Source organism: Aythya marila, assembly GCF_965140915.1.
Source record: "Aythya marila genome assembly, chromosome: Z".
NCBI classification, from domain to species: domain Eukaryota; kingdom Metazoa; phylum Chordata; class Aves; order Anseriformes; family Anatidae; genus Aythya; species Aythya marila.
In genome coordinates this window covers 2,230,149-2,245,219 of record NC_139080.1, presented here as the reverse complement: position 1 = coordinate 2,245,219, position 15,071 = coordinate 2,230,149, and the positions used below count along the sequence as shown (strand labels likewise).

The window sequence follows — 15,071 nt, the reverse complement described above, 5'->3', positions numbered from 1 at the left end:
AAATAAAAAAAAAATGCAATATTATCATCTAGTCAATCTCATCAGGTTTATCAGAAGTCATGTAAACTAAGTGCAGAAAGACGATCACATTTCACAAGTCCTTAATTTCCATGCCCTGTGCCACCACTCTCCTATATTTTTTGGTATAGGAGATATTTTGATATGCTATTTTTGATATTTGATATTCTATTTTTGGTATTTGATATTCTATTTTTGATATTTGGTATTCTATTTTTGATGTATTTTGATATATTTTTCGATCTTACCCTTTACACTTCTGTCTCCACTTCCACCCTAGCCACCTGCACAGGGTTTCCAGTTCCCTCCCGTTCTCCCTCATTACAAACTGGGTAAGAGGCAGCACACGCAAGCTCTGACCGATTGGCAAGTGCACACACGCTGAAGGACGCAGAGCAGATCAACAGGTTAACATCTGACTTCACACCAAAAGCCTTCTCCTGCCGTAGGTGGTCTCCCCTTAACCCAGCCGATGACCTTCTCTAATCTTTTAAGAGCTTGTAGATCCTTTTGTGCTCTTCATGAGCAGGGAGAATGAGCTTTACCCCTATCCCAGAGCTTACTGCAGGAAGAGGATCAACACCCAGAATTATCAGCAACCAACTCTAAAGGAGTAAGCAGAAGTGTCCTAAAACCATGAAAATTCTTTAGGGATTTATATAATTTTCGGTCAAACCAAAGATTTGCTTAGCAAGGACTATTCCACGCAAGGCTACCACTCTGCATAGATTTTATCTTTGATATTTTAAAGGATGTTTCATTGAAGCTCCATGTATAATGAAAAATACCATCAGCCACTGAAGTTGGCTTTTGTTCCCCGTAGCATTACACACACTGAAGAAATTTAAATCCTAGTTTGGTTTGGTTTTTAACGATTATGGAAATTATGAATCACAGGACTGCATGAGAATGGGAAAGAAATGAGTTATCCCATACTACTGCCAAAAAACAGGATTGGTCTCTAGAGCCTGTAGTAAAAATCTTTGTTTAGTCCTATTCTGATGGTCCCCGACCATTTTCTGGTACTCCACCACCATAAGCACCTTTACTCCCTTTAAGATTTGCATTTGGTAATTAGACAGGGAAGTTCTTCCATTTGCTGTTGTTTTGGGTCACCACACAACAAAACCTGGAGTTTTTCTTGAAGATTTCCAGGTGGTTCTCAAAACCCATCTGCTGCAGCCACGATATGAAACACCCTGATGTCTCTATCTATAGAAACCAAAATTGTAGCATCACCAAAAACTCTAGACGGACTCACAAGCTACAAGGATCTCTCTCTAGATCAACGATGAAGCTCTTTAACAAGTGTCAAAACTTAATTAAGGTGCTGTACTTAGTAACTTTTAAGGACACCTCATTCTCGATTTATTTATTCCCTGGTAATCAAAACTCAGAATTGGCAGATGACCTTGTTTAAACAGGGATTTTCCCTGTATTAATGCATTCTTCTCTCAGAAACCGCGCCATCTTTACAATCCACTTCTTTATTAGAGGCTAAGGGACTAATTGCCATAGCGCGTAAAAATATTTCCAATCATACATCTGTGTCCAGAAGGATACTGAAGATCCAGATAATTATAATCACTCTCTGCATTAAAAACAAAACCAAAGAAAAATAAAATATGCACAGGTGAGATGAAAGCACAGTTTGAAGATGCTTTAAAAACATTAATTACACGATCATTTTCTTACAGGGGAAGATGAATATCCTATATAGGAGTCTTGTAAGAATATCAAATCAAATTTAATCACATTAAAGCCTTACGAACGAAGCAGATGATGCACACCACGATCTGTAAAGCACGAAAGATCATCACTACTATGTGTGTTTGTGGGTTTTTTTTGAGGACCCAAGAGGCACTCGAGCAACCTAAAGACCCTAGGTCTTCCCAGCATTTCCCCTAGGCACTGTGTAAGATCATACTGTCAGTAAAAATAAGTATTCAAGACATTCAAAATTACACATATGTTTTAACAAAACTCTTATTCAAGAGATTAAGACGCAAACCCAAGTAGAAAAAAAGAATCCTCTACGCCTTATTCTAGAGGATAATATTTTGTAAGTATGATCTTCAAAATTTTGGAGGTTTTCTTTTTATTTAAAAAAAACAAACAAACAACTTTTATTTACTTCCCACCTTCATTCTCACCGTAAATTTGTCTCTTGAACCTCTTTCAGAGTGCAAGAGACAGTCAAAATAGTATCCTAATGATCATTAATCAAACTCTCTTCCCTACTCTCTTCCCTATTATGGCCTGTCCTCGTTCTCTTTGCAATTTCTCCTAGTTTTTATCACAGCAGATTGCTTGGAGACCTAGTGCAGACCTCTCCGGTGAAGAGCTCCAGATCCATCGTGGAGCGACGCAGCTTTTCAGAGAAGAGCAATCTTTTCGGATGAAGCTACGCCAGCGAGTTGCCATTTCTGAGACAACCCCATCTTCCTGAAATAGTCCGCTCCTCTTTAAGGAAAAAAATTAACCAACAGTGCTCGATTAAGGACCCTTTTTAACACCAGGCTCGTGGACACCATGCAGAAAACACAAACACAAAGAACTGGAGCTGAATTCTGTACGTACCAAGCGCTGAGATTCTCCGTTTCCCGTAACTTTGCTTCTGAGATATTTCTTATCACAATGGAAGTGAACACACTTCAATTGTGATTTACACTCTATTGGTATTTATTCTGGCATAAAGAACTAGAGTGGTGCTGTAGGTTGCTGCCACTGAAAGTATTCCACAAAGTTATTTTGACATCCGATCTCCTTTTATTTACGGTTTCATAAATCAGCAAAGAAAAATCACCAATATTTGCCCCCCTTTGGGGAATTCTTGCATTTACTAGATCACCCTGTTATTATTATTATTATTATTAGTGAAAGAAACTGAGCTCTACATGGTTACAGGGCCCTAACTGCATTAAGCCAATTGTGGGAACAGGACCTATGGTTTTGATCATATTTTCCAGGCGGTTAAGACCGCATTCATTTTCAACAAAAATGCTTCAGCAGTCAAAAAGAGTTTTTGTGGTTTCCTGAGCTCTTTACCAGTCGGTATAATCACAAGATTTAGAAAACTGCGCTCACTAAAATTAATCTCAAAAATCAATAAATAAGCGTGGGTGAAATACCACAAAGGAAAATAGCCCATAAATGGACCGTGCAGTCATGCTGCTTATAAGAACACTACGCAGAATATAGAGCAGCAGAGAGAAAAACGGGTTAAATTCTTTTGTTCTTCATACTTTACTCAAGCGATGGAAAAAAAATCTCCTGTATTTGTTAAAATAATTTTTTTTGGGAAGTTTTTGCAGTGAACAAGAGCTCATTCTAGTTGTGTAACTGATGCTGGATGTTTACATTTGACAAAAACACACATAACGTTTTCCCAACTCCATTCTTACTATTTCGCTTCCCTGGAATACCCTCTCAGAGTTTAGGGCATGTGGAGTTAATATATAGGAAAGTTTAAGGCATAAATTACATTACACTCTACTTTTTGGTCATACGTACCTGGAAACACGCCTCTAAATCATTCAAAAGCATAGGTGAGGAGAATTGATGCATCAGTATGATTTTGTATCCTTTTATTTTATTTTTTATAAAGGCAAAGTGAGGCACAGTGTCTCTTCCCCACCCTGGGATCTGTAAGATCCCGCTACCAATACATCCGTTTGCCAACAGCACCTGAGTTAAGCTGCAACGCTCACATTTGTCTTTGGCTATCCACATCCCTCCACAGAGTTCAGAAATGCCACTGACCAAGAAAGTCACTTTTAGGAAGTATAACAGATTGTATTTTTTTCTGTAAATAAAGGAATCCTGAGGGTTTTGAATCACAGCCATCAACTCTCTTTATCACATTTCGTTCAGGTGTTTCTCAGAGTACACCACGGAAATTTTGACCGAGGGGAGACAGTCGGGGTGACAAAGAAGCTCACATACCCAGGCTCGCAGACTCTGGGACCTCTCAGCCACCTCTCACTACCTAGCCAAGAGCAAAAATAGCTAAATCCTAGCCACACAGCACCACTACCAAATGGATGCTTCTCACCAGGCACTATGGAGTGAGCAGTAGGGAGGAACAGCCACAGAATAAAAGAGACAGTCGGTGAAAACCTGAAGTAAAATGAAGATTTAATTGAGAAGAAAATGGAAGAAGCAAAGGCAGGGCTGAGAAAATCAGTACAGGCTGAAAGGAACCAGATATTTTTGTAATTAAAATGGAAGTAGTAAAATAACATCCACATTACACAGAAAACACTAGAACTGCATTGGCAGGGTTAGTGGTGATGGCAAGAATAAGCTGGACAAGGAAACTTGATTTATGTTTTCATTCCGCAGCTGGATCCTCACTGACAATGTTAGGGAAATCTTCCACTTTTACTTCTCCAGTAAGGAATTTGTTGAAAGACCGTGTGTAAAGCCTTTAAAATGAATGAAGACCGTGGAAAGAGATGATGGAGGACAGGAGTGAAACTTGTGGGTATTACCTTAAACCCTCGACAAGCTCAAATAATGATGAGATAATGTAGAAGACCTTGTGACATGGAACTTGCATATACACATCGCACACATGCGTTTATGGTTCATATGTAGAGGTTCAAGGCATATGAACCATGAGGCAGAAGAAAGTCTTCAGGAAAATGTTTCGGTCATCTGCATGCTTACCAAAAATGCTCCTTCTAAAAGCTGCTTCCTAAAAGGTACTTCCCAGGGAATTTGATATAAGTATCATCTCCTCTTACTTTCCACATACAGAGCTATGTATGTATGTATACAGAAAATAATCTGAGATTTCAGAGAATAAATATTGTTAAGGCTTGACCATTTGGCACCAAGAAAAAACACCAATTTGCTCCAAAACAGGCTGGAAATTCACCTGGGAGAAAAGTTTTATTTCGGCACCTGGACGCTTGCTTCCTGCTTTTTGCATGTCAATAATGTGAAATTTCACATTATTGACATGCAAAAAATGAACCCCAAAAGACAGTTTCCACCTCCTAGACAGGAACGTAAATAAAATGGGTGCAGACATCTGCGTTATCTTGGATTTATAAACTAGGAAACCAGAACGTTATCACCCATTATCATCTCCAGCACAGATGGTCAAGGCCCATCACAGCTAGTCACAATTTGGATCATATTATGTGGACAACATGAAACAGATATTAATCTAGCAGAAAGACAGAAAAGAAATGCCAAGTAAGGAAGCAACATTGAGCTGGAAGTTTATTTTCCAAACTAAAAACTCCTTTCAAACTGGTTAAGGAAAGTTTTTAGAGAGAAATATTTTTTTTTTTTCCTTTCTATCCCCTCCATTTTCTCACTACACATCTTTGAGACAGCCTGCTTGGTTATCACTACGCTAACCTGGGACAGAGAACACTGAAAAATAGAGAAAAGGATGCACATGCAGCATCTCCTTTGAGAAACGGGAGCAGGAACACGTTGGTTCACATCAGTAAGGAATGATCTGAAAAGACTCTGTCGTTTATTCGTCCTTAAAAAAAAAAGAAATCCATACGTGGCATCAAACCTGGATGAACCCATCCAGCCTATAAACACTGTCTGCTGAGAAAAGAGACGCAGATGCACCTTTGTAAATAAAGATTTAAGCCGTTTTGGGGTCTGAAGAATGATTTATTAAAACGACTCACCACTTCGTGAATGGATCGGTTGAAGCCGTCGTCCTCGGTAAGGATCAGCAAAATTATAAGAGCCATGTAAACATGGTGTGAATTCCTTTCTTCGACGTGGTACAGGATCTCAAGAATTGGCAGAACCTTTCGGGGAAAACAAACGCGTGTGTTAGTTTAGCCTTTCAAATACCTCAGACAATAAACAGAGGAGGCTCTAAACCTCCCTGCCCTTAACAATAACGTAGCAAATTTCTCCCTCTTGAAATAACCACCCCTAAGCGGTGACGTAGAGTGTTCAAACACCTTCCATCTGTTTTATTCCGTCTCCGAAAGAGTCTAAACAAATTCTTTCTTGTGGTGAGACGCGGAATTTCAATTCCTAAGAAATGAGATTTCCAGCCATACTCGCTCCTGTAGGCTCTGAAAGCTTTAGTTCCCTCCTAGACTCTGGGAAAATGAAATTATTAAATGAGATTTTCAACAGTTCAGACAGGAAAAGAATTGTTTCTAACCATTTCTGCTAGCACAGGCCTGGTCTGAGATGACTTTCCTCATGAAATATAGCCGGGCATATTAAAGCCGAGGTGCACAGGGTCATTTTAAGCCCTGAAATTCAGCTCCCGTTTTGGTGTGTGGAGCTAATCCCAGCAAAGAACCAGTTTGGGTTGGGTTAAGGCTAGAAAAAAGCCTGTTTTTCCAATTCTAGACAACACCCAGCCAAAGAGAGCTGACATTACGATGAGAGTTCAGCCCAAGGTCTTGCAACATTTCCACCAGGATGAACAGCTCCAGCCAAGGTCTTGCAATAATAATGAAAAGGAGATCTCACTGCAACTGCAAAAGCATACCTGAATGCTAGTCTAAAGCTAATCCAGATGCAAACGTTGTCCTCTCACCAACTGAAAATTAGCTTTCCACTGGCTCGCTACAACGTGGCTTCCCCACGCTGCAGAAATCGGCCTGAATCACAAAATACCCCGGAAAAAAGGAACTTGAGAAAACTCCGAATTCCAAGATAGGGGATGAGAAGCAGAATTCATTCCAAGACGACTCTAGACACCTAAAGGCTTTGCTGTTTTTCAAAACAAGCCGAGTGAAACAGGATGAATCATGTGAAACCTATTCTGGTGACAGGCCAGGACTCCAAGCACTGCATGAGCCTCTGAAATTACCAGAATGTTCTGTTACAATCAACAAGTCCCAAAAAACAGTTGGAACACGTTAAACCCACGACAGTTTCTGCTAAAACCTACGAGACCGAGCTAAGTGCTGCAGGCCATGAAACCTTTCTGACAGATGCTTTAGCCAGGGTCAGGACAACGCCACAGCAAAAGAGGAGGAAAAAAAAAAATAAAAATTACACGTTGCTAACTTCCTTCCTTTAAATTTTCGAAGGAACTGAAGGAGGCAAACTCTCCGTGCCATGTCCAGGTGGAAAGCAAATCAACACGTACAGTTTCTACGTTCCTCCTCCTCCGGGCACTTCTTCCTTCGTATACTGATTGCTGGGGTACACGTTCCTTGAGGACAAGTGGTACTGTTCAAAAGCTATCCAGGCAAACCACCGTTTAAATAAAAAAAATCAGGAGGCAAGATTGAGTTAGAGTTGTAGTTACCTTCAAATTTATCAAGAATTGTAACCAAAATGCACTTGCACACTTTCATATCTATCTCCTCGTGCACTGGCATGGGCCATGCTGAGAAGACCCTGCATTAGTCATGCTTGATGCAACATCCACACTCACTCTTGTGGCTAACAGAAAACTCCCCCAGTCCATTTCTCCAAACAGACCAGGGCTACATCCAGGAACACTCATGCAAAGACGTGTTTTTTGTTTGTTTGGTTTTGGTTTTTTAAAGCAAAACTGCTGTGCTGCAACTCTTTATTCAAAAAACCTTGGCATACCCTGATCTTCTGAACGTGCAGTCACACCCTCCAACGAATGATTTCTGAATGAAACTGCAAAAAAAAAAAAACAAACATACAATTCCCACTTCTACTTGTACTGCAGGCCCTTTTGTTGAGAGCCTTTCATTCAAGTATCATTATTGGATTATTACTAACACTCCTTCACCAGGAGGAGCTTTGAACCAGGAAGGTACAGCCACCATTAAAAAAAAAAATCACTTTTAATCCCCAAAAACACGGGGCAGGTAAAAACAGACACTGCGAACTGCAGGTGCTGTGTTCAGTCAGGGGTCACGAGCAGTTTCCCAAGCAAAGAGTTTTAAAATAGCTTTTCTCCAGCATACACTGGATCACGTAGCCAAATTCCAGACACGAACATCCCTGATAGCATCAGATATTTAAACCAAGTATTTGATGAAGTTATACAAGGTGACTTGCTATAAAATATGGAAGACCTATCCTATTCTTTCTACCAGTTATTGTAAGAAAAAAAAAGATATATTGCATTATCAATGATAAAACAAGAAAAAAAAGGGATCTACATGCAAATGACAGAGGTGGATTTATACCCAAGCAGATACAATCTCTTGTACCATTTAACAAATCCACACGGAATCAATTTGCAAATTAAACTGAAGTTAAAAAAAAAAAAAAAAAAATCAAAAAAAAAACACCCTAGGAAATGCCAAAGAACATCTGCTAGTGATGCTTCCTGGGCACCAAAGCCAGAAAAGTACATAAAACCCCAAAACAATAAAAAAAAACGGACAGTAAACGTTGTAATGTGTGGAATAAAGGGAAAAAGGAACAACCTCCAGAACGGCCACAAGTTTAAGGTGAGAGCTCAGCCGAATGCTGGCCTGCTCTCGTATGTCACAGCCCCTTTTACTTCACCCAGCTGGCACTGTGTGAAGAGCCCACTAATTTATGCTTGATAAAGCCACGTACAGTATCACAGAGTATCTGAGGACCTGCATCTTGAGCTGTTTTAACACACACACCTCGTGCTTCTTCTGGGAGCTACATATCAAACACCACGATTAGAAAATGCACACACCTCACCTCAGCCTCTCCAGAGCAAATGGATGCGTTTAGCAGCTGTGAAACCTGACATGCTCCATTCAATAAAAGAAAATTAAATGCGATGATTTGTTGACAGAATCTATACAAAACGACTCAACTCCACCCCTAGATAATCTGCAAACTACCCAGGAGTTCAGTTTTGAATCATCCATTCAACATCGACCGTCCTGCCTGAGTTTGCCAACAGTGGTGTCTATCAACTCCGATTTTTAGCAATGCATCTGCTCGAACTTGGATTAAGACCAACCTCATTCCATATCTGCCATCAAACAGGCATGGGATCTAATTATCTGGCAGGATTGCACGTCTTCAAATGGAAAAGGTTCTCTCTTCTGCTACCAATTCCCCTAGACAGCCGTTATTTTATTAAAGGAATGCTATTTAATAAGCAAGGTTTGTTAAAGTGGTTTGTGACATCACTAAACATAGCAGGGAGCAGAAGCTAACCTATAACCTACAAAAAAAAACGTGGCAGGTGTCTGTTATACTGGCTATTAACCACAATCCTATTTAAAGCAGCCACTACAGCTGCATTTTTATCAAATCTACCAAGTAGGCCCTGACTTTCAGACCCTGTAAGCCATTTGTATGCAGAGCTGCCCTTCTGAGCTGGCCTAATGAAGTGAGTGGGGTAAATAATTCAGAAGCAGTGCTGCCCTCGCATCCTATTGCCCCCACGATAAAACGGGGGACACTGGAAGCTGCTGACACCCAAATTTCCAGGAGCAAGGAGTATAGTGCAAGGAGAACAACACTTACAAGGTTTTCTATGTCTGTTCGTGCCAACACGTATGTCCGTACGTTGCCGTTTTGATGCAGAAGCATGTACAAGAGGAGGGTCGCTTGATCAGACCTCTGCTGCTCACACAAAGCCGTGTACAAGCTGTTAAAATTGATCTGGAAAGCGTGCGGATTTGATGACGAAAAAGCACTGCTATCTGAAATAAAGAAATCAAAAATAATCTTTAGCAAATATAATGATTTACCATGGAGTTAACCTGTTAATTCTAGAAAATCCTCTGGGTGGAATATTTCATACAGATACCAGAGTAAGGAGGAAACAAAACCCACCCTTACACTGATGGTCATAACCATATAGGCTAATTAAAAATAATTTAAAACACCCCAAAACATAGTTTAATACCACTTAAGCTAACATTAAATTGTTCATATTCACAGTATAATTCGTGGCAGAGCTGGAAGTGAGAACAAAATGGTTTTCTGCTTTTCACAGGTAGCTTTACCAGCTTCAACAACAACTTCCATCAGCACAAATCTTGAACATCCAGGAATTTCCAGAGGAAATGGAAAAAAACAAGTCTGACAGTCAATGCGCTCATACAGCACGTCAGAAAGCCAGATTCGTGTCCTCTCTCAGCCTCCTGATCTCCCCAAGTCAAAGATTTTGCCTTTGCTTTCTTCACAAAACACCTCTGGAGAGTGAAAAGTTTTGTTCCAGTGCAGAAGAGGTCCCTTCCTCAGCTCTCAAGAACCTCCACAGAAGTTTAAAACCTGCTCCTGTCCAGCTCTGCTTGGAAACACCCATCCAAACCATGCGATGACACACGAAGTTGGGCAAATCTGCCTTTTGGGGATGCTTTATGTCAGTATCTTGGCAACTGGATACAAAGGCTATCTTTGCTGAGCACACAAACAAGCTAAGCATATGGAAAAGCTACAGCAATTTCGTGGCAGGAGGGTATTTTGGGAACAATAGCAGTCTGGGTACTCAAGCATTCTACAAGTCTGGACTTAAAAATTGCCGTATTTCTATAAACAAGACATCCGAAGTTGAAGAATTTAACTAAAATTCCCTAGTTCCTGCAGCGACAGGCTACAGATTCCTGAACTGGTTATTGCTTAGTAAAAACGCGTTCATTTGGGAAAGTTCTGCTGCAGAAAACAGTGTGGCAATGCTACTACTTCAATGTTACTACTACTATTTTCCCACTGTTCTGGATCATCTCTGTACCAGTAGAGATTGACCACATGAACGCTACCTACACCCCCTGAAGTGTGGGTGTCCCACCTGATACAGATCCTGGAACTATAAAAAGTCTGAAACTTTCTGTATGTAAGCCTCATAAACGTGTTTACATTTCAGCAATTTCTCTTCAGACTTGAAGTACAAGAAGCGAGCAACACAATTAGAAATTCAACTGCTTATCTTAGCTCTAAGGGACGCGATGCCAGCTAACCAGAATTTCTCCAAGTACTACAGAGTTCTAGGAGACTCCTCCAGACTATCAGATAAGTGACCTGCTTATGAGTCAGCTTTGTGTCTTCTGAAATTACGAAGCTTTCTTGAATTCATCAAGTCTGAAGGAAAGAGCATCCTCTTTACTCTCCCCCTTCAATTAAGTTTCAGCAGCTGGGCAACTCCACCTCAAAAATCCCAGAGGAAAATGTAGTATTACATGTGCTTGCTAGAGAGAAAATAAATGTTGTAAGGGGAATCTCCAGCAACTTAATGCTTCTTTTTCATCAGTTCACGCTTAGAAATAAGGACATACAAACCTTGGGTGTTCTTGAAGGACATAATAGCTTGCCTGTAGGGGTTCGGTGTATCCGGAGCATCAGTCAGATTAGCTAAGACCAGGAGAAGCAGCAGACTCTGATGAGCTAGAGGGGAGCACTGCTCCAGCTGCGGCGTTGGTTTACTCCCCACTCCACCTAACGTGAAGACTGTCCGCAGGCCAGCTGCAGAGAAAAAGCAGAAGGGATAAGCAACGTTAGGGGCCTTCAAATTTTAATGAACAAATCCCTCTTTAGAGGGAAACATCGGACACACAGGTACATGGAAGAATTAAAAAAACACTTCACCCCGGTACCGTGAGAAGAAAGTTAACAGATACTAACAGGAAATAATCTCGACTTTCATATTATTATTATTATTATTTTTTTATTAATGTCAAAAGTCAGAATTAATTCTAATGTACTTTCTTCAAGAAAAATTCAAGCAGTTGAGTTTCCAGCCTTCTACTCTTCCAGCTTCAAGTTGCACAGGACAAAAACCTGTAGGCTATTGGAACGGAAAACATAAAAGAATTTAATGTGCTCTTAACCCAACAACATTTCAAAACAGCCAAATATTATTTTTTTTTCTCCAATATAATTATATAGGCAGATTTTGTAATAACCCAACGCTCCCTTCACCAACACAGTTGCAAGGCAATTACTGTCACGTCAAAGACAAAGGGAACTAATGCTATTCACTGCTAAGCAGCTTGGAGGACCTCTTATAATAAAAAGCACCATAATTAGAGCCTTCTCTTAAAAATTTCACGTTGCTTTAACAGCCCTGTATGACCATGTTTTTGATCCGTTGTCCTCAAATTAGAAGGAGGAGGTCAAAGAAAAACATTGACCATAAAGTTTGCTTTTTGACTCATGATTGCTCCAGATACACGCAAAGAAAGTCAAAAAACAATCAAAACCAAAAAAAAACAGCCTATTTACTATTTATTTATCAATGTCATTTGTTAAATGAATTCAAACGTAGCACGTTTCTTCTCCAAGTTTGGTATAACTCTCAACTAAGCCAGCTTTTCAGCTTTCCACCGTCCCATCCTTCTGTAGTTGGCATCTGCCATTGCTTTCCTCAATATTTAGGAAAAGAGGGAGATGGCCAAAGCACTGGCAAAAGCTGAAGCTTCCACCAGGGAGAAGGAGGTCGTTATGACCGAGACACGTTGATCTCTGACCCAAGTAACCTCTTGAAGCTCTGCCTGTTGCAAAACACGATCCACTTTTCATTGCCATTCTCCAACACAGCTTTATTCGTTTATCCATTTCCACAGGGAGCCACATTACTAGATATTATTATTTTTTTTCGGGGTCAATTAGAGCAACATTAACATTTTGCCAATTATTCCTGGCAAATACTTTGCGAGGAGGGAACACGCTGCTTTTAGTTTCAAAAGCAGAACAAACAGCTCCGTTTTCCATGCTCTTCCTCAGAGCTACACACCACGTGTGTATATATATTTTTTCCCCCTTTTCATACAATTCTGTGTAAAACACAGCAGGTAAAGCAAACAGGGCTCCAGTACTAGTCCGGTACTTCAGGTGCTGTCAAAGTTGTTGTTGAAGCATTTCCTAAACCAACAACAAAATCACCCCCTTTGGGTTTCTTTCCAGATTCGAAAATCAACTCCTACCTTCAGAGCTCTCCGACAGCTACAACTGAACAATACGAGGCAATATTTGCATCTGGTTCCTACCAGGATAAACGAAAACCTCATTTGAAGGGTGAGGTGCAGCTTTTGCAATAGCGAATCCAAGAGCTGCTCTGAGACGGCTAGGAACACTTTTCCGAGCCATGAAAACAAGGCCGGGATTTTAATCTAGGTTGACAGCCTGTGGAACAACACTTCATGGCAAAATGAAGTTATGACACATTCATCAAAAAGGAACTGCTTTTTCCCAGACTGTTATTTAATGTAAATAGGAGGAGGCAGAAATCTCAGCCTCCTTTACTCGTTTCAGTAAAGAAACGAGTAAAGAAACGGTAAAGAAACAGTAAAGAAAACGAGTAAGGTTCGTGTTTGTACTTACTTGGAGAAAAGTTTACATACACTTACGTTGTCACAGTACTAAATAAAGTATTAACAGCTTGATTTCGAAGGTTTTCAAACCAAAAGACAGGTAAGAACACAGACAGGGCTTAAAAACGTCCTCAGCAAAAAGCACTGAAATTAAGAGCCCTTCCAAACTCAAGCCATTCTGTGATTTTGACTCTCCCTGGTTCATGTGTCCTGCAGATCAAGCCCTAGCTCCACACCTTGTTTTGGGAGCATACAGGAAAACATTTGATGCTATAACACTAAATAAAATAATTACGAGGAACTACAGCAAGAGGTTTACACCACATTCACTTGATACCATCACGTACTTCTTCCACCAAAACCAGCAAACAAAGTATCATTCAAAACCACTGATGTTAGCATTTCACCCTTCTTATGACCAAGCAGCCGCTCTGGGAACTTGAGAGGTTTTCTTTTTTTATTTTATTATGATTATTTTTTTAAACGTTTTTTACGTGTGTCACATTTCTTAAGTCAATTCAACGAGCCTCACATTGTGGTCTGACGCAGGCTTTCTGGTGGCCCCCGGAGAGCTGGCAGTTCGCGTTGTGCTGGCTCCTGCCCTCGCCTCCAGCTGCTGCATTGTGTTAGAAGACAGCTAAAAATACAGAAATACTTTCCTACGATTACTTTTCCATGTAAGCCATCCCTCGAGTTGCCACAGGGATGTTATGTAAGAACGAACGGGAGAGGAAAAAGCGGCCCACGGAACCATAAAGGCTGGATCAGCGAGGCAAATACTGCACGAAGACGGAGCTCACGTTACGTCTCAGGTCATTTTCTGTTTTAGAAGCACATCCTTAAGCATCTCAGGGCTGTAGTTAAGAAGCTTAAACTGCTAATTGTGAGGGCTATGAGGTATACTTACATAGCTGATGATCTTATTTCAAGCTAGCTTGCAGTACAGAAGCAGAGCCACTTTAAAAACCTGGATGAAAGGTTAGTTTCTGGGGGGCTGGCCTGGGGAACAAAGATCGTGACTCTGATCGTAACCGATTTTTTTTATTATTTATTTTTTTTCTCCCCCCCAAAGAAACTCCACCTGAAAGCTGCGCTACCAAGAAGCATCGACATGGCTGAGGAGGCTGAGGCCGTGATGTCACCGACACATTTTGGAAGCGGGTTTTTTCAGGAAATGAATCACGGAAGCGAGTGAAATGAGCAGATGGATTAGGTAACTGCCTTCATCCCCTACCCATGCAGAAGCGCTCCCTCCAGTACATTTTGTTATTTTACCCAGCCTAATTTGAAGGGACTGGTAATGGAGCTTCAACCACATCCTCTGGGAAGAGTGCTCCATAATCTAATAAACCTCAAAGTGCAGATTTTTTCCCCCTAATACTCAGCCTAAGTATTCCTTGGTTCAACTTCATTTATTCCTCTAAGTGGTACTCTCTCTGTAAGACCAGAAAACATTTCTTCCCAGTTCAATGTTTACTGCCTTTAAATAAAAAGGCACAGTTATCTTTTCTCTTTTTCTGCCTGGCCAAATTATATACACAGATTTTTTTTCTTTCATTTCTCTTTTTTACCTCTCTTCCTGCGTTTAATCCCAGCTCCGACACTTTGCGACCTCCCGAAGGTCACTGCAAATGCTACAGATGCTAAATTGCATCAATTTAATAACAAAAAAAGCACATCCCTTATTCACTACAAAAAAAGGTTTATTTTGTTTTACGTCATATATCCTCTTTATCACCAGATCTCAGGAGTTCTCTTACTGTGACGCCTAAAACAATACAGGCTTCTTTTCATTTCTGGAGCCTTATTTGCCGTTGGATTGCCCAACCTGCGTGTTGAACTGCAAAATAAGACTACCTTCCATCTCCAGCT

General features: G+C 40.5%; 1 protein-coding gene across 3 annotated transcripts in view; it reads right to left on the bottom strand.

Annotated features, from left to right (window-relative positions):
* Positions 1–15,071, bottom strand: part of DYM (dymeclin) — a 157,076-nt gene that overhangs the window by 101,408 nt on the left and 40,597 nt on the right. For all 3 annotated transcript variants that reach the window (XM_082782842.1, XM_082782841.1, XM_082782843.1), the window contains 3 exons: positions 11,170–11,352; positions 9,412–9,590; positions 5,679–5,804 (listed from right to left, as the gene is read on the bottom strand). In XM_082782842.1, the coding sequence (XP_082638968.1) occupies positions 5,679–5,804; positions 9,412–9,590; positions 11,170–11,352 (488 nt within the window). The remainder of the gene's footprint in view (positions 1–5,678; positions 5,805–9,411; positions 9,591–11,169; positions 11,353–15,071) is intronic.